Source organism: Symphodus melops, assembly GCF_947650265.1.
Source record: "Symphodus melops genome assembly, chromosome: 1".
NCBI lineage: Eukaryota > Metazoa > Chordata > Actinopteri > Labriformes > Labridae > Symphodus > Symphodus melops.
The window spans coordinates 44,844,462-44,871,528 of NC_136691.1; the positions used below are offsets into that span (position 1 = coordinate 44,844,462).

Sequence of the window (27,067 nt, forward strand, 5' to 3'; positions counted from 1 at the left end):
CACTTTCGGTACTTTCGAATGTCAATGTGCTGATTTTCTTCGCCAGATACAGCCTTTTAATATTTCTGTTGTGACCAGAAAAACAACTGCCGGAAGTACTTAAAGTATTTTCTTATTGGCACCAATCAGTCTGATTGATCATTTCATTGCTAAATTGACTTCATCAAATTGAATCAGAGTAAAGGGAAAGCATGGCCATTGTACAGACCTCTGTCCAAAGGATAAAATACAGAATAAGAGAGCGTAGATCGTTTACATAGAATAATATTTCTTAATGATTGAGACAAATCCAGATGTTTCTCAATAACTATGTTTTAAATATACGATTTTTGTTTTAAACAGAACTTATCACTCATGGACCAGCTTTATTTAACTATTTTGACACTGGGGAGAGATGTTTGTGTTATAGTTGTTGACATGTAGATAATGATAAAATAAGTGTAGACTTTTGTATATCTGTTTTGGTGGTGTCAGTGTTGGGTTTTATTTTGTACTTGTCCTCTAGTGTTCTGGTCTTGTGTTCTTTGTTCCTTTTGTTTCCCGCCTGTATGATTACCCTGATTGTCCTCACCTGTCTCGTTAGTCTCACCTGCGTCCAATTACCCTTGTCTATTTAGTCTCTGTGTTTCCCCGCAGTCCCTTGTCGGTTCATTGTCTATGGTTGTTGTCTGTTCCAGTTGGAGTCTGACTTGGGTGTCTATCGCTTGTTGTCTGCCTTTCTGGTTTTACTTTGTTTTTTCTACACTCGGTGTTCGAGACGTTTTGGATTTTAGTTTTGAGTAAGTTTTGTTTTGTGTTTTTGCCTTTTTGATTTTAAGTTTGCTTTTTGTTTTAATAAACCTTTTTGTTAGCTGCAATTGGGTCCTCCCGTTACTGTGACACTCCCGTTTTCTCCAGCCATGGACTTCACTCCCAGCCTAGAGTAAAACTTTTGCGAAGGTCTGCCATTTTTATTCTTGCTACAGAGGAATGACATTTACTGGGAAAACTCAGAGAGGTCATTGTATTTAAAGAGACACACACACACCAAAACAGAGTGTTCTGAGAGAACTGGTTTCTACAGGGTCACAAACCTCCTCTGGTGCTGGATTCATGTTATTTTTTGACCACAGCACAGATGTTTCATTTAGACCACAGGGTACTGTTTGAAAAAGTGAGAAAAGCGGTATAATGTCTTCTTTAATATTAATGCACTTCATTAATTTATCATCATTTTTAAAATGTAAATTTTAAATTGCATCTTCACAAACCAAAAAGGAAATTCAAAGAACACATCACCAGTGAAATGAGTAGAGGCAGTGGTGGTTGGTAAAACAACAGCAGCATCATGAATGTGTTGTTCTGCTAATAGACAGACAGTAACCAGGGTTTCTTTCCTCCTCCTCCTCCTCCTCTTCCTCCTCCTCTGCCCCTTTAACAGTCCTCCACTGCCTTCTCCCTCCTCTCTTCCTCTTATAGGCTCTAATCACAGGGCTTACTCTTTACTGTCACTCCTCAATGCCACTGTAAATGTGTGCGCTCGTGTTTTTGACAGTCTACTCGTTTGGTCTCATGTACTGTATAGAGTACATTATATGTTTGAGTGTTTCTTTAAGGCCATGCAAGTTAACAAAAGGGGAAGAAGTGAACACACGTTTCTGAGTCTGTGCTCTTTGCTGAGCGCTGCATGCCTGCACATACAGGGTGGTCGACCCCCCATGGTGTGTGTGTGTGTGTGTTTGTATGTAGGTTAAGATTGCTGCTTACCATCGAATCCAGGTCATTAGCATCATTATGCTGTTATATAAATACAGTGTTAGACAGTAAAGGTGTTTCAGAGGCTTTTATTATGAAGAAACTTCATATTACAGGAAGTACATGAATAAAACAAAAATGTCTGGTTACATCAAAACATGAGAGGGCACCTTTAATGTCAACTATTGACGATGCTGTTTTATTGCCTCATTTTGTCATCTGTTTATTTCTGCCAATATGTTGACATTCAACTTGTATTTTGATAGATATTCAAAAGTAATGTCACACTTTCGATTTGATTATTCATTTCATTTGATTATTCATTTGACTTATTTGTACGTCTGGACCAGAGAGAAATGGATTTTCTTTTTTCACATTTCTAAACGATCTGTCTGAACACAGTGTTTTGACAATTTCGTATTTAACTTGACCCCTCCTGACTAGAAGAATAACTTCTCTTTCTTTGGCTCCTCAGACCACCAGAAGTTGGAGCGAGAGGCTCGAATTTGTCGCCTTTTGAAACACTCTAACATTGGTGAGGATGCATCTTTTGCTGTTTTTGCTGTTTCTATTGTTTGTTTGATGAAATAGTAAAAAAAAAAAAAGAAAAAAAAAAAAAGAATCATTAATAAAGAATAGATCAGAAAATAATGACATTTCAAAGCTACAACGGGTGTTTTAATATGATCTCTTCAGCTATGCAATGGTATTATGTCTGGGTCTGTCTTTGATGTTGATATTTTAAATTATAATTTTATATATGATATACATATAATATTACGGTTAAAGGATTTTATGTTGATGTTTTCTTTATCATTTTTACTTTGTTCATTTTCTGTGGCTGTATCTCTGTTTTCCAGTTCGTCTACATGACAGTATATCAGAGGAGGGCTTCCACTACCTCCTCTTTGACTTGTAAGTCTTCTTCTTGCCTGTCCATACAATTACATAACTTTCTTTCCTATATTACCCCACCCCCCCTTACCACAACCACCACCACCCACGCGCTCCACATCCATCTCTTGGCAATACCTTACAGTTTCCATGGTAACAGTGTGGGGAGTGGGGGTGGGGGGGATTGCTGTAGGAAACGAGAAATTAAGTTTGAATCCCTGCTTTATAGCTTTCACAGCACCCCCTTAACTCCTATCAATTTAAGCATTGCAATTTAATGAGTGTTTTTCTCTGTGTGTGTGTGTGTGTGCGTGTGTGCGTGTGTGCGTGTGTGCGTGTGTGCGTGTGTGCGTGTGTGTGTGTGCGTGTGTGCGTGTGCGCGTGTGCGTGTGTGTGTGTGTGTGTGTGTGCGTGTGTGCGTGCGTGCGTGCGTGTGTGTGTGTGTGTTTGCAGGGTGACCGGAGGTGAACTGTTTGAGGACATCGTAGCCAGAGAGTATTACAGCGAGGCAGACGCCAGGTAAAGCACAGTTGTTGCTCCTGTTTGTAAATGCTTCTCCTCTTTGTCCTTAAATGGTCTGTGTTGTTTTCTTTTTCTGTTTGTTGTGTATTTGTTTACATGTTTTCCTTTTATCTTGTTGACTTTACTCGTTTTAATGCTCTCCTTCCTCTTTACTTTCTGCTCTAAGCTTCTCTCTATTTTCCCCTTACAACCCGTCTCTGGGAATTTTCGTACTTTTTTTCTTGTATTTTTTACCACCTTCTCTTTTTTTTGTTTGCCTCTATTATTCATTATCTTTTCTTTTGCGTAGCTCCTCCCCTTTCTCCAATTCTGTTGACTTCTAACTACCCCCCTGTTTTCATTGCATTTTTTTTTCTTGCCCCCTTCTTTTATGCTCCAGTTCCTTTTAAAGCAACAACATGTTACTTTTCCTCCTACAATATAGGGAGAACAGGGACTCTCCCATGTCCACAACAAAGCCCTATCGCCTCTTTACTGCACTATGTAACTTTGGGAGCGGCTGAGGATAACTCACAAGAAATGTGCACTGCTTTCAACACAAGCCTTCAGTTCTGAAAAGAAGCCAGTTTACTCATCTCTGCCAACCTATCTCAACTAGCATATAATAAATTCCCCTCTCCAATGAAGCTGTTTGGCCACGCCAACAGTTGAAAGCACATACTACTGCATACACATACTTAACATGCAAACTGTTTGCAAACAACGCTCCATTCAGTCATATTTGTGTGACTTCACTGCACCATGTCAGTTGACACGGTTGTTTCGCTTTTCTATTTTTTGTGCTTATCCTCCGAGTGTGTATCACATGGTGGAAAAAATGATCTCTACGACTGTAATGAAACCATGACCCTGGAACTCCAGCACATAACAGTTACCTCGCTAATAATATAACAAACTCTAGCCTTTAGCATATGTCTTTAAAATTATCCAATTAGCATGACCAGTGCAGGCTACGCCTCTCTGCTCTTATGTGACCCCCTTCGTTCCCCCCTGTGCTCTACCTTCAGCACACAGTGGGAGACATAAAAACAAGAGTCTTAAAGGGCTCAAAACAAATGACCCTGCCCACCTGTAGTGTCACTGTCAATGTGCAAAGTATCTTCTTCTTTCCTTTCTGTTTCTTATTTTCCATTCAGTTTTTTGACTTTCTTTTCCCACATCCACCCACTCACCAACAACATAGTTTAATATCTCACTCCCACCACTCGGGCTGACTCATCGACACACGGTTGACTCAAACCAATGGTGGAAGAGGAAATAGAGTAGTTGGGGGTGGACAGACAATAGGTTGAAAGAAGAGTGAGCGAGATACTTGGGCATGGCAGTTGTGATGTGGGTGTTAATCCCTTTAGCAGCCTTTAAAGGTCCCATGTTATGCTTTTTCTGTTTTTAGATGCTGTTTAGGGTGTTTTCCAGGTGTCTTGTGCGTGTTTAGGCACATCTATGTGCAGAAATTCAAAGTTTGCAGAAACACAACTTCCCCTACGTCCTCCTGTGTAGCAGTAGCATTAGCTGCGTAAAACGCTCGTTGATTTCATCTTGATGATGTCACTAATCCAAGCCCATTGGCTCATTGTATCAAGCTCATGCCGCTCCGCTCAGAGCAACCGTCCGCATTCCCAACAGGGGTGGTGCCAGAGGTTTTCTTTTGCAGGTGCTATGGGGTGGTTCTGGGATTACGGGTTCCCCATACCAGTTACAAGTTTAATTTCTGCTGCAACACTCACGTGTGCGCACATACAGTATGCCCGCTCCACAACAGTCTGTGCTAAACACAGGGCTAGCTCATTAACGATCACAAGCCTACCTACTGTACGTAAACACACCTCCGTATGAATATATAATTCAACACCTCAGATTCAAAGATCACCAACTAATGCTGCCAGTTAACAACACATTGACTAACGACACAGCCCGAACACACAAAACAATGCGTCAGTTGTTGTGGTTGAGCGCAAAAGGCATTCATCATTTTGTCGCTGTCCAGGGTCCTTGTTCTGTCCGAGTTTATAGCCAGAAGTGTTACTGGTTCGTGAATCCCCACTGCTGTTTCTTAAGAAGTTCTTCAAACGTTGCATGAAAAACTGCGCTCACAGCTTACTGACGTGACGGGAAGATGCACATCAGTTTGTATAAGTCTATAAATGCATTTCTGTAGGGCATCATGAGGGACAGGTGTTCTGGTGATAGTATGGCCCTTTTCTTCTTTTCTTTGCAGTAGCTGTTGAACGTGGAAGAGTTCTGCAGACACGTTTTCTTCTCTGATACCATTATGACGGGCCAGGGGCAGTATGTGTTGTTTGTCTAGAAAAGATGTGTGTTTAGGGCTGAGGCTTGCAAACCTCTCAGTACATCATTTGTCCCTGTTGAAAAATGCTGTTTCATCTCCATTAGCAACCTGTCTATAACAGGGTGTGTTCTCAGGTCATCCATGTCTAAGCCTGCTCTGTTTATTGGGGCATCCACAACAAAAGCCTTCTGCTTGCTTTCGGGTTTCTTTCCATTTTTCCTGGCCTAGATTACAGACTAGGCCAGATCATCTGCTGCTACAAGGTCAAAATTAAGGGAACTTTAACTGATCTGACATGACTTTGGTTGTTCTGAAAACATCCTCGAAAACAACGAGATGCGAAACAAACTTCTCGTCAATGACGGCACTGAATCGCTTTTGCCTCTGTCCTGCGCTGCGGATGTGATTGGCGGATGACGTCACGCAGAGTAGCCTGGATTGCTGGGAGAATTTTCTTGACGACCCAGATTGCGTTATACTGGCATGCCCATCGAGTGTCACCGAGCTTCTTCGGGTTCAAAACGTTGTGCTGTTGGATCAAGTTCCTGTTGTTTTCTCATGAAAAGAATGTGCAGCGCTGAGCCAGAGAAAAAACTTGTAGATCATTTGTAGTGTCTCGAAAAACATCCTCCTTGAACCTTTCCTGCTCTCCATTGATACATCCCGACATTACCGATGCTCCGTCGTAACACTGGCCAACACAAGAATTGATGTCAATATCACACTGACTGAGTGTGATGCTGCCCAGTCGTGAGTCTGCATCCAACCCATCTGCTGCGGTGAAATGCAAAAGTTCTGTGTCAATGGCTGCAAATATCAAACGATCACTGAAATTGTTTCTTTTTTACCAGCCTCTTTACTTTCGTCCACCAAAACAGTACTCTGCATTCACCTCGACACTTATGTCTAACTTCTTCTCCACCATTGCATCAAGCATTCCAATGAAGTGCAGTAGCATTGGAAAAATTAACTCTATTACAGGACTCATCACCTTCACTGTGGCCTCGCTGTGCTATTCCCTGGCAAGCTGTATGACGTAGGTTTTTCACCACAGCCGTCACGTACCTTCGGTTTCCTTTAACCAAGGCCAAATGTCCCTTGTCAAGCATGTTTGCTATTTTTGAGCGACTCGTGTGTTTTATTTTAAACTTACTCCAGGTCTCCATGGCAAATTTGTGTCCTGCACTTTCATAATGACTCCTTAGAGATGCTGATGCTTTTCGCCAGTTGTGGAACTCATTGTTGGTAAATGCAGGCTCCAAATAAAATCTGTGAATTTGTTTTAAAAAATGCAGACAAGCAAAGCAGAACAGGGTGTATTATATTCTAGCCATGCATATTGATCCATCCAGCTTTAAAACTTCTCTGCTGATTTCCAAATGGTCGTGCTGGGTATTTTTGGAGGACTGACCATCTTGGGCCCACATGGGGATGATTGCTAATATCATTTGTGCTGCTGGTTGTCGGCATGTTCCCTTCCTCACCTCCATTTTCCTCCAGATTTTCTTGTTTGTTCTCCTTAGTGATTACTAGCGTTGTTGTGCTGACGTTTCGTTTTCGGCATCATGAGACCTGTCACCATCACCTGCGTTAGATGCGTCACACTCGTCTTGTCCAGTTTTTAGTTGAGTCTCTGATTATAAAACGATCCATGTTGTTTTTCACCTTCGCTAATTACACATTTGTGTTTTGGCTAACATGAGGAAATAGCATAGAGCGAAGTAAGGTCAAAAGTCAAATGCGTGCTGTGCTCATTGGCTGAATCACCTTGTGTTGGATTTAAGTTTTTAGTCTACAGATTTGTTTTATTTTTGTAATTATTCATTTTCAAATGATAGGTAGATTATAGTAGACTAACATAAAAAAAATAAATAATAAATAAACCTCAGAATGTTTTTGGGGGTGCTATGGGTATTCTATGGGGTAGCTTCAGCGCCCCCGAGCCCCAGCCTGGCGCCGCCCATGATTCCCAATATGATAAAAGGGGCGTAACGTTTCCGAGAACCGTGCGGAACGACTGAAAGAATCAGACTGGTTTGCAGAATCACTCATGACAAAATTGTAGCTTAAACCTTCACGTCCTCACTTTTATCAGTTTAATCCAACCTGGGGTAACCAAAGTATTTTATATGGTTTTTAGTTTTTTAGCTTGCTACATTGGTTTGAAATATGTCATCCTTTTGTTTCTTCACTGTAATTTGTCAGAAATGATGGTACTTTTCCACTTAATGTCAGTTTGATTCACTGACAGCTGCTGCTGCTTCTATGCCTCGCAGCAGCAACAACGGGTGGCACAGAGGCCCACATGTCTCTCACAGGGAAAAAGGTCACTTCCAACAAGATGGATGAATTATTTCTATCTGCAATACAAACGTAAAAATAATGGATTCAAATAATGTGTTGTGCCTTTAATACCAAACCAGAGTCTCAAAACCCATTTGCAGCTATAAATGTGACTATTACTATTTAAATAAATGGTGCTACACATCTCTACTGATGAATTGACAGTTAAGATTTTGTAGCACATCAGCTACAACTAAACTTGTTCACACACACAGACAATGTATACCCACATGAAAAGAGTAAGAGAGGGTGTTTTTTTAGTTGTAATTGCAATAGTAGTACTATATCAGTGGCATGCCGTAAGTCACAATGAAAAGGTAAAACATCATTTTCTGTTTGGGGATTTTAAAAGGCGAGCATTTATATTCTGGGATTTGTGCCTGTTCATCTCCTGTGAGCTGAGGAGGACGTAACTGCATATTTAGCAGCCTTCAACAACTGCCAGAAAAATTCTTCTTATGCCAGTTGAAGAGGAATTTCTGTTTTGGCCTGAGTCCATGCAGTTACTTCTGCCAAGTGATTTGATCCACAAAACGTGAGTGGACTTTTAGCTGTTTTAACACGGTGTAGTTTTTTTCTGTATGTTTTTTTTTTTTCTGATGGTTTTTTGGCGATGTAAGAAAAAAAAGAGCCAATGTGTATTTCTATTTTTACCTTTTGAGTGAGTAGGTCTATAGCCATTATCTCCTCACAGCAGAATAAACTATACTGGTGGGATGGGGGGCGAGAAGAGTGTCTCCTGAGAGGTGACGTAAAGGAACGATTCAGAATAGGTAGATAAAGCAACAGAGCTATACAATGCTATAAAGAAAATTCTTTATGTCATTTCTAAGTGTAGGTCGACAGAATCACAATATCAGCAAAAAAAATGGAGGATGAAATTGTACCGGTTGCATACATTTAGTCGATGGCCGTTCACCGATCGATGGGAGGGGCAGGTGATATTATCTTATACTACATTATCTATATTATCAGCAAGTGAATTCTCATATTGTCTCACTAAGAATTTCTGCTTAAAAAAAAACAAAGGGGCTGACAGGAGACTCTGCAGTCCGAGTGAGAACTGCCTTTTTGAAACTCTTTGTAAATCCTATCTTTCCCACCAACCTTGTAACCCTTGCAATACTCATCCAAAACTCATGCACATGCACACAAACATGTGCACACACACACACGCACGCACACACACACACACAAACTCTCCTTTTCTCTCCCTTCTGAATGTCAGTCATCCAGGCCAGCCCCTACCCTCGAGACCAGCAATAAATTGGGACGTTAATTAGCTTCAATAATTTGTCTCAAACACACAATTTAGTTTTACACACCCAGACTGTACTGTATCACACCTTGTCACAACCTGTCAGTATCTATCAGGGTTTTTCCCTACTTGTGTTTGATCTGATAGAGAAAATTAGGAGTGCATTATCGTTAACACTTAATCAATTAAAAAAAATAATTAAAAAAAATTAAAGGTTGTTTGTTCTGTCTGCTTTTGAGGACTTAAGCCTCCTTTCATGGAGCGCAGGATATAACCGCTAGTCAACAGGGGGATGTTGCCTTCACTTTTATACAACAGGCGGTGGAGACACCAGAGGACTCTTGTTTAAGATTTAGACTCGAGTCACATTGAAGTCACTCACAATTGTGGCTTGAGGCTTGACTTAGTCTTGAGGTTTGGGACTGCAAATCGCTTCTGAATTTTTGGCACATAAATGTCGTTCCCTGAGCAAACACATCACCCACAGCAGCTTTGGTGCCATTGCCATTCGTCAAAATTGTTTTAACAACTTCACATAATGCCTAAACAAAATAATTGCTGAATGCAACATCCATGGTATGAAATCAGCGAATATTTGATTGAGCGCATCTAACTTTACCAGGCTCCTGAAAACACATCTTGATCGGTCAGTCAAATTAGCAAACACGTTTAGCTCATCTGCATCAGAGGCATTTATTTTCTCATTCACAGCTGTAAACTATCTGTAGTTGAGACCCTAAATATACAACACGTGTACTCTACCTCTTACCACATTTTTTTCCTCATACCACAAAATAAAATGAGTCCATATCCATACAGTATAAGCCATCCATATTGGATGGTATATTCTTTGGGGTTTTTTGATTGGATGGCCTGAGGGCTGTTTACCCACTAGAACAAACTGCCAGTGTACACATTGAACGGAGCAAGACAGTGAACTAGCTGCAAAGAGAACCATAAGAGAACAACAATACGCCCCCCCCCCTGTGCTTTCTGATATACTCATCCTTTAATGGTTGAGATGTGCACATTTTGGTGGAGTGGCTTTGATATTTTTACAGCTTGAATCCATTCAAAATTGTGCTTACTCTTGCTTATATTTTCAAAGCTGCTGAATCCAGCTTTAGGCTCAGGATCAGGATGTGGATTCAGAGAGAAGTAATGGTTTTTATTTTTTATTTTCTGGAATATGTATGTTTATGAGCAAGGGACGGCATTTATCTCTCTCTCTCTCTCTCTCTCTCTCTCTCTCTCTCTCTCTCTCTCTCTCTCTCTCTCTCTCTCTCTCTCTCTCTCTCTCTCAGTCCTCCCACTCACTAGACGCAGTGTGGGTGTGGATCCTGCAGGCTGCCTGTCTCTTTGCGCCTATTATTGCTCACATATTCTGCACATAATACTTTCTCAAATCACAATGGCTACACACACACACACACACACACACGGATGTGTTTCCTTTTAGTAATGGTAAAATAGCTATGGCGTCTGCCCACCATTCTATAATGATTCAGTTTTACCCTCTACATTATATTTTGATTTCTTTGCTCTTTAAACACCTTCCTGTCTTTACTTTCACAATCCGTCGCTCTCCTCTCCTCTCTTGTCTCTTGTCCTGCGTTCTCTGTCTGTCAGGATGTTCTGCTGGGGCTGCTCTTGTCTTTCATCATGTTTAAAAAAAGGCAAAACGAAACATTTTTGTCTCCTCCACCCACCCGCCCACCCACCCCTCCCTATCAAGCATCGCTATCTGCATCACTCTCCTCCTCCACCTCTCTCTTTGTCTTTGATTTCATCGTTCACTTCTCATCTTTGCATTCGTCATATTTATCTCGTATGGAACCTGCACATCACTCTTTTCACCCAGCATTATTCTTCTCCCTCACCCCTCCGCCCCCCCCCCCCTTCATTTTTTTCCACTTTCTTCTATTTCTGCACATCCTCATGATCCACTCATCGCCACCTCTCCCTCCACCCCCTCACTGTCCCTCCTTTTTCTGTTTTGTCTCCACAGTCACTGTATCCATCAGATTCTAGACAGTGTCCATCACATTCACCAACATGATATAGTGCACAGGGACCTGAAGGTTAGTATATGTAGAGGAGCATTTGTATCCTTCACCCACCACCTATGCATGCTTCCTCTCCTTCCTCCTTCCCTTTCCTCCCTATCGTTCGTCCTCCGTCTCGTCTACTCGTGTCGCCCTTGTCAGATGCCTGTCTAACGTCTGCCATGTCAGATTTGTGTTTTGAAATGCTTTTGTGTTTCATTTATTTTTCTGTGTCTAATATTTTGAGGACCCGAGTCTGCCTCACCCACGGCCCTCCCCCTATTTCCCCCCGCAACACAATCTCCAATCTCATTCTACAAAACACGACAAAAACAAAAGCTCCTGTTGCACTGACTGATCGACTAATTAATAAGCCTTGCACACAGACGCAAGAAGTCACCCAAAGGTGTAATAAATATCCAATGTTTACACATGCCCGCACAACCACCCATCCCATCAGGGTAGATAAAAACGAGCCAAAGAAAAATGTAATGCCATCTGTTTTGATTTTTATTTCTTCTTCCCACCTCCTCACTTTTCTTTGGCTTTGAGTGAATTTTATTGATCCCTGTATCGTTAAGACAAACTCATTCAACGTCAATCAGAAATACAACATGACGGCGGTGCTTTTAAAAGCAATGTGTTTGATGACATTTTAAAAGGCGTCTCCTGACCTGAGCTGTTGACTTTTGCTTTTGTCTTCGATACTGAATCATAGCTGTGACTAGTCACACTCAGGTTTCACAGGATGCTGTTACAACACATTTATATTTTTCTACATGGACCACAAATGTACACCTTAATCTGTGTGGATTAATGATGGCATGTACTTCCCATTCATTAGCAATATACAGTATTGGTTCAGAGTTTCCATTACCATATCACATATTTACCAGTAGTACTTTGGGTCTGAACACACAAAGGTGGACACTAACCAATATTAAGATCCCTCTTCCTCCCCTGCCTCGCTGATCGACTTGTTATTTAAAGTTTTTAAAAAAATGCAGCAGCAGTCAATTTTCTGACTTTCCTATGTATTCCTTAACCAGAATGCAACATTTAAATGTCTTTCTTTCGGAAAGAATGTTTTGTAGTCTGTATTTAAAAAACAAAAAAAAACAATTCTTAACCTGATGTCAACATTAGGTCATTCGGTCATTGACTACTGTGCAGTTCAGTTCAGAAACAAACACACACACACACACACACACACACACACACACACACACACACACACTCATGCAGAAGATTCACACCCTGCGGGTTACCGAGCTCAACAGCTGACAAAGTGGGGGAGGAAGAACATGGACTCAAGCACTGCACGTAGACTCATAAAAGTGCCTCCATACCTGCTCACACAAACCAAGATTTATGTGTGAATGAGGGTGCAAGGAGCTGTGAGCACGGTGGCTATAAATGTGACCTGCGCAGTATTTATTTGTTGAGAGACATTTTTATCTGACACATTTTCTGTGTTGTTTCTCGAATGTGGTTACGGGCCAGACTTTTAACATCATTAAACAAAGTTAAACTAAGGTCAGAGGTCCTGTTTTTTTTTAATTGCTACTTATTTGAACAGTCTTTATGAGCTAAACAGCCTATCATTAGAGGGGCTCAAAGTACAGACATTTCAGATAGATTTGACACAAGTTGTCATTATAGGTACTTTTGGAAACATTTAAATATACATTATAAAGTTGGTATAAGTAGGACTACATTGAGAGAAGGAAGGAGGCTGAGACATTGGTGGTGACCTAAACATGAGGAGATGCTAACATAACATAACTAACTATATACCGTAGAGGATGATCAGATGCAATGTTAGGTGACAAAAACAGACCACATACTATATGTTATGATTAAAGGCTAAATGAAAAACATATTTATTGAAGACCTTTTACCCAGGATGCCAAACCAGATTTTGTATAACTGTGTTTGTTTTTACATTTATTTGAAGAAATCAGGGATTCTTTTGTATTGGTCTTAAAATGTGTCTACATTACATAAATCCCAGTTTGAACGTCAAATTCAGTGATTTTCAGGTTTTCCCATCCATTATAGCATAACTCAAATCAGTGAAAAATTAAGTCCATCCCAAAGACCTGCACTACTTGATATAGTACTCGCAGAAGTACTGGGGAAAAAAATGTCGAACTTCAATGAAAGTTGACGTCAGTGCACAGGACGCACACGTGCATGGATCAGCTTTTTGTCCACATACAGTACAACTCTACAGTGTGTGTGTGCTCTGCATCTGTCACAGCAGTCACAACAGATGTCAAATGTTCAACACAAACAAATATTTAACCCCCCCCCCCCCCCCCCCCCCCCCCCCACACACACACACCCGAAACACACACACAAACTAAAAACACCCATCTCGTCACAGTTTTTGTTAGTGTGGATTTCATCTAAATGACATCAGACTGACGTCTCTTGTCAGCAGAGGTCAGCTCGGCATGCAGCAGACATCTTTAAAACATCTTTTAAATGTTATAAATTGCACATTGACTCACTCCTTCCCTCACCTCCTTCATCATCTCCCTCTGCGTCTCCAATTGCCAGCAACATTCTCACACCCTCTCTCATCACTCAAGACCTGCTGGCTAAAACATGGAGAGTGGTGGGGTACTAGTGTTCAACTGCAGCCAACTGAGCAGTACAAATGTCTCAGTGTGACTATGCATGATTAAGAGACAAAGAACATCATAGATTTGATTGTTTGGTTTTAACACAGCATTGACTAAGAGAACTCACTTAAAAAAGTACTGATGGAAGTCATTGGTTATGTATTGAGTGCTGGAGGCTATTTAATCCATTTAAGTCACACAGGAATCATACACATCCTTTATAAACATTTTAAGTGAGAAGCCCTTCAGAAAATGTTGATCTGTTAAGTGTCAGAGCCCTATATTTTAGCCAAAAGTGTTAGCTAACCTACCTAGCCATTGTAGCTTCATTTGCATCATATTTGATCTAAACTCATGGGGTTCCACAAAGCCAATAAAAGACGTGACGATGAAAAAGTATTTCCAGCAACTGAAGATTCCTTTCAACATCCTGCTGAACCCCAATTCTCCCCCACTCCTGACCATACCTCCCCCCCTCCCCCCTCCCTCCCCCCCACACCTCTGGCCTGTGCACGGGATTGTAGTGCTGCTCAAACTAACATGCGTCCCCCTCCCCTCCTCCTCCTCCCTTGATGTTTGCATGCAGCCATTGCATCCAGCAGATCCTGGAGGCGGTGCTTCACTGCCATCAAATGGGCGTGGTGCACCGGGACCTAAAGGTGAGTGATGGGGATCACCTTGCTTTGCATTTGAGTGTCCTCTTCTTTTGTGTCACGGGGTTCCTGAGTGTTTTATTTGTGTAGTCTGTGTTTAGAGAAACTGTTTGTAATGTTCGTGGACATAATGTCACTTGCAAAACCTTTGGACTTGAAGTAAAAATGGGACTGCACCACGAACAAAAATGTCCTGACTCCATCTGCATGTGGTATATGTGGGAACACAATTTAATCTGGACTCGCCTTTCTCACTTCCTTCACAGTGAGGCATTGCTCTGTCGGGTCACAGTCTTACTACAGCACTAGATCTAGTCCATGTGGCTTTTGGTCAGGGTCAGAAGAGGACACCTTAGTGCTTGCTGTCGCAGGAGTAATCTAAAATGGAGACCGTTACCATGTTAGTATCACCACATTACAGACTGGATGAGGACATTTCCGCTCTGTCTGTCTGAATAACAGACAAACGTGGTGTTTTTACGAGGGCGCCTGGCAGGAGAAATTAGTTTAGAATTGACATAAACAGATTATGAGATGTGTGTTCTTACACGCAGCCTTCTCGGGTAAAGTAATGTTTGAAAACACGCTCCGTCAGTGCCACCTCTGACCTTCCTGTGCTCTGCCCTGATGTACTGATGTACACAGCCTCTAGCTATGTCACCTTCTCCTCCTCTTGTGTTAACACCACTACCTCCTGTACGTGGAGATTTAAAGCATGCAGCGTTGGTCATGCAGGCTGAGCATTGCTGCCGCTCTGTAACCTTTTTAGAAGAGGATCTGGTCCTTGCACAGCTGGCATGGCGACAAGACTGGGAGGAACCTTAATCTGACCTTAGGTTCATTTCCGGGTCTGAAGAAGATGTTAACTATTAATTATGAGACAGCCTGTGTGGTTGAGTGTATAATGAATTACATAATGAACCCAAGTAGCTCCTTTTTTGTCCCTACTGTGTGATGCTGCATTGGTTTGTAAAGACCTACTGGGTGGTTGCACAGTTTTTATTGGGGTTAATACATTTGAAGTGCTTAAAGGTCTCTTCGACCTGCTGGGTTGCTGAATAGACGTGTTTTGTAAACTTTCAGAAATGTGCCAGTCATTCTGAGTTTAAAAAAGGTTTTGAGGAGCTTAAAATGGAAGAGGAACTGTAGAACAAGTGGACTCTGAACTTTAGAGTTACAGGAAGTTTTGCTTTGTTTAAAATTGGCTTAAAATTGTGCCTTTTGAATGGTTTCCTCAGACAAAGCAGCACCTTAGATACAATGAGCTGCGTGTGAATCACAGTGTGAACAGATTGAAGTTTCCAGTCCTCTTACTGTCCTGTCTTGTTCCCGGTTGTGTTTTTGTCTGTGCATGCTTGAGTATCACATCTTGTTTGGCATGTTGCACTTTTGTCTTTTGCAAATGTCTGTCCCAGTGTTCTAGCAAAGGCTTGTTGTGTTTTTGAACACTGTTGTGGCTATTTCTTTATTTAGATGACTATCTGGTTTCACACCCAAGCATTGTAGAGCATTTCATGCAATAGGTCAGAGTGTGAGGACTGAGGACAGCCTGGGTGACAAGATCCCTTATATTTAGGAATGGGGTTATGGCAAATGAGATGACAACACAGCAAACAGATTTAAAGGATGTCAGATAAAGGTGACTCCAATTGCCCCACGTTTCCTGGACAGCAGGGCAAATACTGGTGCTGGGCGATATATTGAGTTTTTAAGATATATCGATGTATTTTCAAACAAGATGTAGGGTAAGACACTAATGTTAATATCGATTTATGTTGCATTAAAATAACGTTATAGTCTGTAGAGATGCTAGTTCTGCAAGAGCTCCTCCCCTCTCTCTCTCTGAGCTGAACTCAATAAACAAATCAATAACAAAACACTGTTTATTTTGTGATGCAGAAAATTAATTAATTTCACTAACAGTAGTTTACTTTCCTGTACATGTTGAACTTGTTAGTGTTAATATAAGACATATTGATATATATCGAGTATCGCAAATCAGCGATAAATATCGATTAATGAGTTTTGGTCCATGTTGCCAGCCCGAGCAAATTCTGTTAAGTTTGTTGTCTGCCAAACTTTTAGAGGCAGAGCCTTTCAGATTATTCTTCAAACTGAAAGCCAGTCCTGAGAGTCTGTCTCATCTGTAAGGGATGTAATGAAAGGTACCAAATCCTTTACAGAAACAACTTTAATCTCATCGTTCAAATATACATCTTTTAAGTATAGTTAACGAGTCGGTGCCGGTGTCCTCTGAATCTGAGGTTCACATCTTTATTACTCTGTCTCTGGAGGAGACAGAACTGTTGCAGCGGCTTGCGCTCTTCTACAAACAGAGCAATTAAAGGGAAGCAAGAAAGAAAGAAGGGAGTCATTCCTTTTGATTCACCCACTCATGAACTGCTCTCAAATGTACCCTCTCTCTGTCTTCCTTTCATTCCAGTTTCTAGTCTGCTGTGTGTACCTTCGAAGTCTTGTTTCGGATTATTATATACTTAGGGAAGGGGGACAGCAGTTATTTATTGTTTATTTTACGTCTGTCTGTCTATCCATCTATCCATCCATCCATCTAAAAGCCTAGGAGTTCTGCAATTGTGTTATTAACGTGACCTGGATAATTCACATTGCGTTTATGCACCTTTTTGATGGTAGCACATGCTTTATTAGGATTTCCACCCACATCTGTTTTCACAGATTATTTTACCGCCGCTGCAGCATTGGCAAGTTCTATCACCCCGGTTAACAAAAGAGCAAAGACTAATCAAATGGTAGCGCTGGGAGAATGTGATGACACGAGGGAGGCACAGCGCCTTAGGATTACTGCCTCCCTAACTCACTGTCTCTCTCGCTTGCTCATTCCCTTTCTCTTTGACTTATGGGCTCGACTGCTCTAAAAGCAATCTTTTAACTGTCTGCACTTTAAATACGCGGTATTTATTTTCCTCCCAACAAAATTAGCTGAGGAGAGAAATCAGAGAAAATATGGCAGAGGGTGCAAAGACGCCCCGCTGCAGTGTAGGGGAGGCGGTGTCAGAAATGCAGCCTAAATATAATGTCCTCATTCTCTCCGTGCTGTAAGAGAGCACTTGTGTTTCTGTTTACCGTAGTAAACATCAACAAATTAGTACAAAGGCTTACTGAAATAGAGGTGAGATTTGCACAAGTGATTCAAAAGGGAAAAGCCTTACTTTTTGAGTAACTGTACTTTTACACTATTAGAGAACTTTAATTAAACCGCACATCAGAACAACTCTATGAAGGATCATCATCTATCAAATGATGATGCATTTAAGTTTGGCTGCTGACAGAAATAGGATTTTAGTTTAGGCAAAACAAGGAAGTTTAGCCAAAACAAGGACCTGAAGGCAACACTGTCTGCCAAAGCACGCTCTGCTGTGCAATGCAAAACAACGCACATTTTAATAAAACACTGTATTATTAGGGAGTCCCACCAACTTCCCAGGCTAATATGTCTTGTTTTATTCAAACTTGTGGAGTGTAGGTAAACTTACCAGTCAGACTGGTGACATCAACAAATAAAAAAAGTTGCATTGTTGTATGTTTTATATTAATACATCTCACAAGAGTGCCAATAGCTCTTACAGAGGGGATGATTAAGGAAGATGGAGGGAGACACATAATAGTGACGGGTAGCAAGGGACGAGTGGAGACAGCATCCTATTATTAAAGTCTTCTTCTGACAGAGAATAATGAGACGGACTGCCTCATCTAAGCCACAGAGACGGAGCCTATAGGCCATAACACACCACATGTGCAAATGTCTTTTAAAAGTGTCCATGCAAGTAATTCAAATGACAGCTATGTCTATGTGTCAGTGTTGTGTGTGTGTTTTTTTGTGCTGAATACGGTGCTAAGAAGATGTATTGTATGAACCCCATTAAAAATCTAGTGCATGCACAGCCATCTACCTCCAACTCTTCCTCTAAATTAAGAGTGTATATTTTTGTACCCCCATTAATCTTTCTCTCAAAAACGTTGCATAACCTAACTTTTCTCCTTTTCTTCTCTTCAGCCAGAGAACCTGCTCCTCGCAAGCAAATGTAAGAATGCAGCAGTGAAGCTGGCCGACTTTGGCCTCGCCATCGAGGTGCAGGGGGATCAACAGGCCTGGTTTGGTACGTAGAGCCTATAGGAGCCTATCATTTTTATTTAGTCAGTATAAACATTTAAAGGCCCTTGTTTTCTAGGTCTAGGTTCTGCTAGTGGGGAGAACTGACTTCATATAACCCTGATACTTTGAAAAAGAAAAAAAAGTGTGATAAATGAAGATCTAAAGATATGAAGGAGCAAGCGGAGAGAAATTCAAAAAGACATTAAAAGGATAGTTCAGATATTTTGAAGCCAGTTTGTATGAGGTGTAAACAGATAACTACATTGGAACAGTTTTAAGCATACAGGAATTGTTTGGTTTGTTGTAGTATTGTCCAAATGCTTTACAGAAAGCTTTGGTTATATGCAAGAAAATATGTCCATGATAATAGACTGTCAGCTTTTATTCAATCTCTGAACTAAACAGTGATCTTCTGACAACAATTTGGCATTTTATTTATGTTATACATGGACATGCATAGCACATTACTAATCTGACACTAACAATGAACACATCATGCAAAAGGCGTCATGGCCCACATAAGCTATATTGAAAAATATGGAAATATGGAATATTGATATCTTCTAGAAAAAACAGTTACCATAGGTGGAAGCATCCTTGGTTTATTGCCTCTATGAGAGATTAGCCTGTCCTTGACAATCAGCTGTCCCTAAATCCTCAGATGTGTTTTTAAGATCTCAGTCTGCCGTGGATGAACAGGTTTTCGCTTACTGAAGATTATCTTTCTTCTCTGCAAGCGGATCCAAGAAAAGCAGACACAATCTGTTACCTTGGGCATGTCAATCAATTGTGTCTGTTCTTGCATGTGTTAATGTTTTTCTTTTTTCTTTTTTCTGCAGGATTTGCTGGCACACCGGGGTACCTGTCCCCTGAGGTGTTAAGGAAGGAGGCATATGGCAAACCTGTGGACATCTGGGCTTGTGGTGAGTGGAACAAAGAGACACATCACACACACCTTGGAATTCCCTAGAGTGCACACAGACACCCCCCCCCCCACAAACACACACACATTCTGAAACACATTTTATGACGGCATTTCCTTTGTGTGTGTGTTTGTGCATGTGTCCTTATGTGTTTTTCTGTGTGTCTCAGGGGTGATCCTCTACATCCTGCTGGTGGGTTACCCTCCTTTCTGGGATGAGGACCAGCACAAGCTGTACCAGCAGATCAAAGCCGGGGCTTATGATGTGAGTCTCTCCTCTCTTCTCCTCTCCTCTCCTCTCCTCTCCTCTCCTCTCCTCTCCTCTCCTCTCCTCTCCTCTCCTCTCCTCTCCTCTCCTCTCCTCTCCTCTCCTCTCCTCTCCTCTTATGCTCTCACCTTTCTCCACTCTTCCTCTCCTCCTGCTGCCCTCATTCCTTTTTGGCAGTAGTTACGTAACTTGGTCACCTCATTCATATTTCAGGGGTTGTAAGAGAGGGAGCCTCACCTTAGATCACTTTTTCACTCATGCCAAATAGCAGAAGGAGACAGAGGAGGGGAGGCTGACTGAGTCTTTGGACAGTGATTCTGGCCTTGGTTTGATGCTGATGGTTATGTGTGTTGTCTTTAGATGTCAAATTGAAATATCCCAAATGTTTCTATAGTGTTTTTTTGTTTTGTTCTGGAGCATATTATACAAGTACACCATCACAGACAATTACACAGGGCTTCAAGAGATTCTTGATAGATCAGTTAAGAAGCCATTTGAATTTGAAGACCCAATGAAGATATACATTATACACTTTGCAGTTTGAATTGTTTTCTCTCCCTGCTTATCTTTCTTACCTGTCAAAGTTTGTGTTTTGTTTTATGAACGTTTGCAATGATTACATTGTTAATATTTGCAGTAATCACAACACCATTAACACACTGTTTTATCCTGCAAATATATTCAATTTAAAATGACACAACAGATTATTGTAAATTCATCATGCAAGCAGCTGAGTCTTCTTTGCATGAAAAACGTGTGAAACAAGTAATGGATCAAAACAATTGTTGAGCATGTGCGTATCTTTTGGAATAACAATAAGAGTTTATCAGCTCAATGTGTAAGCTCAACTCTGAATGTCAAATCGTGTTGTTCTGCTTGTTCTTTTTCAGTTCCCTTCCCCAGAGTGGGACACAGTCACCCCAGAGGCCAAGAACCTGATCAACCAGATGCTGACTATAAACCCAGCCAAGAGGATCACTGCTCAGGAGGCTCTGAAGCACCCATGGGTCTGCGTAAGTGTCCGCTTGTTGAGTTATTGATGCCTGCAAATGAAAAAGTGGTTCGCAAAACAATGAATTTAATGATTTCTTCTGAAACATCCCTCGATTTATCCTCCTCCTCCTTGTCTTCTTTCTTTCCTCAGCAACGGTCCACAGTGGCCTCGATGATGCACAGACAGGAGACTGTAGAGTGCCTGAAGAAATTCAATGCCAGGAGGAAACTCAAGGTCTGTTTGCATACTCTCCCTCTCTCCCACGTCTTCCTCTGCTACTCATATGAGCTTCTGTGCAGGCTGCAAAAATCCTGTCCTCATGATTGCTCTTTATTTCCTTTCATATGAACATATTGCCATGGATAGTATTTCAATTCCCGACTTATTTCCTTCAGTATTTGTGATCTCTATATAGTTCTTAATCTAACCCTATTGAAATATAAACTCACTTTTCAGCAGCAACCTCTATGGCTGTGATGACTCTCATAATCTAAAACAATGTAGTGAAACACGCTGTCGTCTTTGGCGCTCGTTTTGGACAGCAGGATTTTGATCCTGGTGATGATTATGATGAAGTTCAGGAACATGTGCGAGTGATGTGCAGTTCTTTCAGTACACACAGCATCAAGTTTTTTTACTTACTTACAAATAACCAATCTTGTTTAGAAATCAACACATAAGTACACCTAGCTTAGCACAAGTAAGGACGCTGTAAGGATGCAAAAAGTGACGATACTGCAAATAATTCAGTTGGTCGTGTCCTATGTAAACATCATATTTAAATTAAGATCAAAACCAAGTGACTAACAAGCACATGACTTAAGTTATTTAAGAAAAGGCTGCACTGTTCATCCTCACCCCAGCTCATAAATATCACAAGCTTATTTAATATTCAGTGCCATTTTTAAAGCCCTATAAAAAACTTTGCACCTCCTGTTATGCAAAATCAGGGTCAGCTGCTCTTTCTCTCTCCCTCTTTGTTTTCAGTCTCTCTGTGTGTCTGTTTTATTGATTGTATTAGTGGTATCACCTTTAATGCTCAGCAGGGATGACCTTTGACAGGTCCTTTGTCAGAATGTAGTCTACACGTCTTTTATGACCTGTCCATCACACGGTATTGATGGTGCTACATCGTGCACATTATCGATAAGTTTGTGTTAAGAAACTTTAGCCTAAATGTGCTGAATAGTTTTTTTCAATAAAGACTCGTCTTTGATTAGCAATAACAGAGAATGTAAAATCTTCTGCCGCCTGTTCAATCACGACTCGCAGTTGACTATCAGTTAACGATGAAGGGAGGCAATATGTCTCTTTATTTATGTAAATGTAAATAAATGATTATTTTATTAGTTTAAATTGTTCTCTTTTCAGGGGGCCATTCTTACTACCATGCTGGTTTCTCGAAACTTCTCCGGTAAGTATCCGACATTACCAACTACGTTTATTATGTTCACATGGTTAATGCTCAGATCTCCTTGTCCCCATGCTGATTAAACTCAAGTCATAAAGCAGACTCTAACGTACGTTTGTCCATATAAGGAACTTTGTACCGTAAATTCCGTACTATTGAGCGCACCTGGATATAAGCCGCACCGGCTAAAAATAAGTAAATAAATGTATTTGTACATATATAAGCCGCACTTGATTATAAACCGCAGGTGTCCACGCTATAACAAGAGCTATTTACACAGACGTAGGCTACCGGTAACATCCGCACATACTGTAGCGTCCGTACGGACGTTAAAGGACGACGAGAGCGTTCAAATAATAACTTAATAACCCGATCACTGTCGGCCGTGACCACGCCGTTTACAGCAGAGAGCAACACATAATTTGCCGTAACAATCCAACTCTCTCCCCCAGCGTTCTCTCATACAGCCACTCAACACGTTCTCGCTGGTGCATTCACTGACTCTCCACATAATCGGAATTATGAACACATTATCAACTACTGACTTTACAACATGAACCGTTACAATACGAAGCCTAGCCGACGGTGTCTGTAACACGGCTGATGAAAAAGATGACCGTAATATATTTCACAAGAAAAAGTCCATCCATTCACTGCCTCAGAATGACTTCATTACTCACTTCCTCAGTCTCTGTTGTCGCTGTCAGTGTCATCTTAACGTGCAGCAGCTCTGTTAGCTTCTTTGACAGCCAGGTCGATCGCCTTTAACTTGAAAGCTGCATCATATGTATTTCTCCGTGTGTTTTCCATCATGAGGGTGCGTGCATGAAGCGCAAAATGACTGATATTAAGATCCGACGTGACAAAGTCAAATGTTTTTGCGGTAGAAGCTCATTGTCCCCCATAAAAAATCCATGCATTAGCCGCACCGGAGTAGAAGCCGCAGTGCTCGAAGTGTGAGAAAAAAAGTAGCGGCTTATAGTCCGGAATTTACGGTAGTTTGTTCTCGAGGAACATGCTCTTTAAAGTGACAGTAGTAATGAAGTCATTTGTTGTGAGGAGTATAACGTTCAAGCAGGATTAAAACAGTAAGGCACACTGTGGAAATCCAGCATGAGTTTTTTCTCTTCAAGATAAGACACATTGCAGTCAGACTTTATTATTTGACCTTCTGGTTTCTTTCTTTTCCTATTCTGCTAACATGTCCACATGTGACTTTTTAACACAAGTAAAACAGTGACAGAACATTAGATACAAGTTTACAGAGCATGTTGTCAGAAGGAGGATCTCATTTTCAAGTCATCTCTTAAGTGTTCAGTGACAACTTCAGTGTTTCCCCTTCTCTCTGACCATGTTTTTGTATGCAGAAATGCATTGTCAACTGACTTCATATGCAGTCTTCCTGTTTCTCTCCTACTCTGTTTATCTGATATATTTGAGCTGAAGAGACACATCCACACTGACAGTAATTACATCAAACGTTTACAACTAATGTCCAGCTAAATGTCCTCTGTTTGGTGTGTTCAAGTCAAGGCAAAGCAAAGATTTTGCGTTGCTCAATGACAAACACGTCGAGTCAAAGAAATCTGATCTGATCACAACAGGTGATCAGACTAGGTATAGGTGATCTTAAAGTAGAAGTAAAGTTACTCCAGGCTGTTCCTTGAAGATGCAATTGACATCCCTGAAGCTGAGAACACCTTGAAAAACAAAGACTGATTTTTGGCAGTTATTTTCTGATATTATAAGACATTATGCTTGTCCAAACGTATTCATTAAGCAAAGTTACTGGGTACACCTTTAAAGCTAACGCATACTGTGAGACTTTTTCCTGAAGAAGTACAGCGCTCCGATCGATCAAAGTCAAATATGGGGAAGCACTGAATTTGATCAGCAAGCTGTGCATGTATTCTTCTCTGTGTTCTTGTCTTTGAATTAGTATTTATCTCTGATAGAGGACACATTCCTGAAGGTTTTATATACTGTAGATATTTTGTTATAGTTCGTAAAACTTCATAGCTTCTTGAAGCTATCTGAGAGGGATGCCAATAACTTCATGCAGTCAAAAATGGTCCCTCTTCTTTTATTCTAAAGACAATGAGACAGAAAACATGTTCGCTATTTCGCATCATCTGTGTCATTTCTACATTTCTGTTGTGGTTAGTTAAGATCTAAGATATGGTGTGTTATAGAAATAAGATCTCATGTCTTATGAAGGACTCTGAAATGAGGCGAGAGAACTTTGTTGTTGGAAGAATTCAAAGCAGTTCCTTCACAAGTGTTGAATGTCAGCGCTTTGTTTTAATGAAACAACACCCAATGATTTCGTGTGTGTGTGTGTGTGTGTGTGTGTGTGTGTGTGTGTGTGTGTGTGTGTGTGTGTGTGTGTGTGTGTGTGTGTGTGTGTGCGCCAGCATGCTACTTAAGTAAACATGACTCATTGCAGCCACTGTGACAAAGAAAGCTTTGTAATGTGAAAGAGTCTGAATAATATCTCAGGTGTCTAACTCACACACACACACACACACACACACACAAACTAAACAAGGTGTGTGTCGTGGCAGTCTTGCTGCTTCTGAAAGTGTTTTCTCACATGCCTTCACTTTCTTAGGAAGTATTGTAAGAGTGTTTTCTTCTGAAGTGTGAATCATGGAGACTTTGAGAAGAAAAACTATGAACCAAAAAACTTCTGAAAGGTAGCCAAGGCGTAGTTCATCAACACATGAGCACCGCCATCAGTGCTTTATGTAACTAGGCAAAACTCTATGTTCTCATCATATATTATAGATCATACATTATACAGATCAGTGTCCCTGTGCTGACACAGATGCTGTTCTTTATCCCTCCACATCTCACTTTAATCTCTTCTAGTTTTTATACAATATCAGCCAGCAGCCATGTACACTCAAATCGGTTCAATCAGTTTTGTTGCATCTGCAATGTAAGCTCATATGATAGATATAGCAATGGAGAAAATGAGGTAAAATGGGATTGACCTTGAAGTGAAAGAGAACAGGCGTTGAGTTATGAGTCATTTCATGTGATTGAAAAAAGGCAGTTTATAAACTCAGGTATTGTGTCATTCCCACAGAGCAGCAGAAAGCGATACGAACTCTAAGATTTAGCCAATATGCTTTCTTAAATACATGTTTACTTTTTACACTACTAATTGTCATCCCAATATTGAAAAATGTTATTGCACGTTACAGATGTTCTTCATGTAAGCGCTATGTTTTCTATTGAATCATTGCATATATTTCCCTTGATTACGCTGTACGTCCCTATGAACAGTCTGTTTGGATTTCTATCAGACCAACTGCTTTAAAAACAAGAGAAGGCATGAGTTACAATTTAACATCAAGCAGTTTACTCAGTCATGAAGGTTGGTGGGCACTGCATATCTAACAATTACTAACACTGGTTTGAATCTGTACCACCACCACCATCATCATCATCATCATCATCATCATGATGACAACTAAGGCTATTTTCATGGACAAAAAAAGACTAAATGCATCAGTGGTTTTCAGGTGAAGGTTTTTTTTCTACCGATCCTTCTGTCAGAATTTGTGTAAAAGTGAAATAATGTAAATAGCTTGTGTCTAAAATGTTAACCCCCTTTCTCCAAACTAATAAGGCCTGTTTGTATCTCACTGTTTCTTTCTCTCCACCTACCTGCTCTGACTCACCCTTTCCTCTTGCCTTTCTTTTTCCATTTCAAAATATCCCTCCACCCTTTTTTTTCCACCTTTACCCCACCTTCATTGTCCTCTACCTATTTTCTCTTTTTCTTCACGTGTTACTGGGTGTCGGACTCTTTAACAGTGGGCAGCAGGCAGACCACCGCTCCAGCCTCTGTCACTGCAGCCGCGGCAGCAGTGGCTGCAGCCGCCGGCACCACAGCAGGGCTGGTGGAACAAGGTAGAGTGGAGGTTCACCCAGGGCACACCACCCCTCTCCCTTATCCCCTCCTGCTGCTCTTACTTGTCTATTACCCTAAATTCTTGTTCTTCCTCTATCTCCTCTCCCCACCCCTCCGCCATTTTCTCTTCTCCCCACTCCCTCTTTGCATAAGCATGGATGCTCAGAGCATGATGGCTGACAACATCGCTCACCACAATCACTCATCACCTGAAACACTATATGTTACCATCCAGCTATTCAGCAGGTTTATGAAAAGTGTTGCGTTGTAACAAAAATGCACAAATGTGTATGTCTGTGCAAGCACAGTGATTAATGCTACTGAGGTCAAAACAAAGATGCCATGACGGTGACAGTTGTAGCTTTTCACGGAAGAAAGGAAGTCATAAAAAGACATTTTACAAACAAGATGAAGCCATCATTTTAAGCCTACTTCGTTGTCACAGTCATGTGCATAGTGCATGTGTTCTTTGCTGAGTGCTCTGTTTAAGATCATCTCCCTCTCACAGATTATATATCTGGAGAAGTTTTGTGAATATTTTAGTTTCCATTTTCACCTATTTGGTTATGCTTTATTTTGAATAAATGATTTGGTTGGAAGCCTAGGTACTGCTGTCAGGCTGCATCCCAGCACATCCGTCCTCTGCTGTGTGAGATCTGATTGTTTGTATTCATCATACCATCTTAGTATATCGACACAGGCGTAGTGCATGGCCTCTGACCCTAAACCCTGCTGTCCTGTCTTTCTCTTTTCTCTTTTCTCTTCTCGCTCATTCATGTGATCATCATCCGTCACATCCACATTTAATTTTAGCCCAACCTCTTTCCTATTGTCTGCACATTTCTACCTCACAGGTCACCTTCTACAAATTCACCGATATCACTTCCACTTTCTCTCTTTTTGCCATCATCATCTTATATCTTCATTACATCACCCCCGCTCTCCTCTGTCCTTCTCTCTTCTTTTCTCTGTCTGACAATGACACTGGAAAGTTTCCCCCCGTTACTTTAAGGATGGAACTGCCCAAGGGCTGCCGGTGAATGCTGCAT

At 41.0% G+C, this 27,067-nt stretch overlaps 1 protein-coding gene across 33 annotated transcripts in view; it reads left to right on the plus strand.

Moving 5' to 3' along the window:
• camk2b1 (calcium/calmodulin-dependent protein kinase (CaM kinase) II beta 1) overlaps nucleotides 1-27,067 on the plus strand; it is a 66,551-nt gene that overhangs the window by 14,914 nt on the left and 24,570 nt on the right. For 12 of the 33 annotated variants that reach the window (XM_079337177.1, XM_079337180.1, XM_079337183.1 and 9 more), the window contains exons 3-13: nucleotides 2,210-2,269; nucleotides 2,595-2,649; nucleotides 3,082-3,147; nucleotides 14,303-14,375; nucleotides 18,403-18,505; nucleotides 19,341-19,424; nucleotides 19,594-19,688; nucleotides 20,582-20,704; nucleotides 20,836-20,919; nucleotides 22,057-22,099; nucleotides 25,922-26,017. In XM_079337177.1, coding sequence (XP_079193303.1) covers nucleotides 2,210-2,269; nucleotides 2,595-2,649; nucleotides 3,082-3,147; nucleotides 14,303-14,375; nucleotides 18,403-18,505; nucleotides 19,341-19,424; nucleotides 19,594-19,688; nucleotides 20,582-20,704; nucleotides 20,836-20,919; nucleotides 22,057-22,099; nucleotides 25,922-26,017 — 882 coding nt within the window. Of the gene's footprint in view, nucleotides 1-2,209; nucleotides 2,270-2,594; nucleotides 2,650-3,081; nucleotides 3,148-11,049; nucleotides 11,123-14,302; nucleotides 14,376-18,402; nucleotides 18,506-19,340; nucleotides 19,425-19,593; nucleotides 19,689-20,581; nucleotides 20,705-20,835; nucleotides 20,920-22,056; nucleotides 22,100-25,921; nucleotides 26,018-27,067 lie in introns of all 33 variants that reach the window. The other 21 variants (XM_079337199.1, XM_079337207.1, XM_079337205.1 and 18 more) reach the window with 3 other exon arrangements.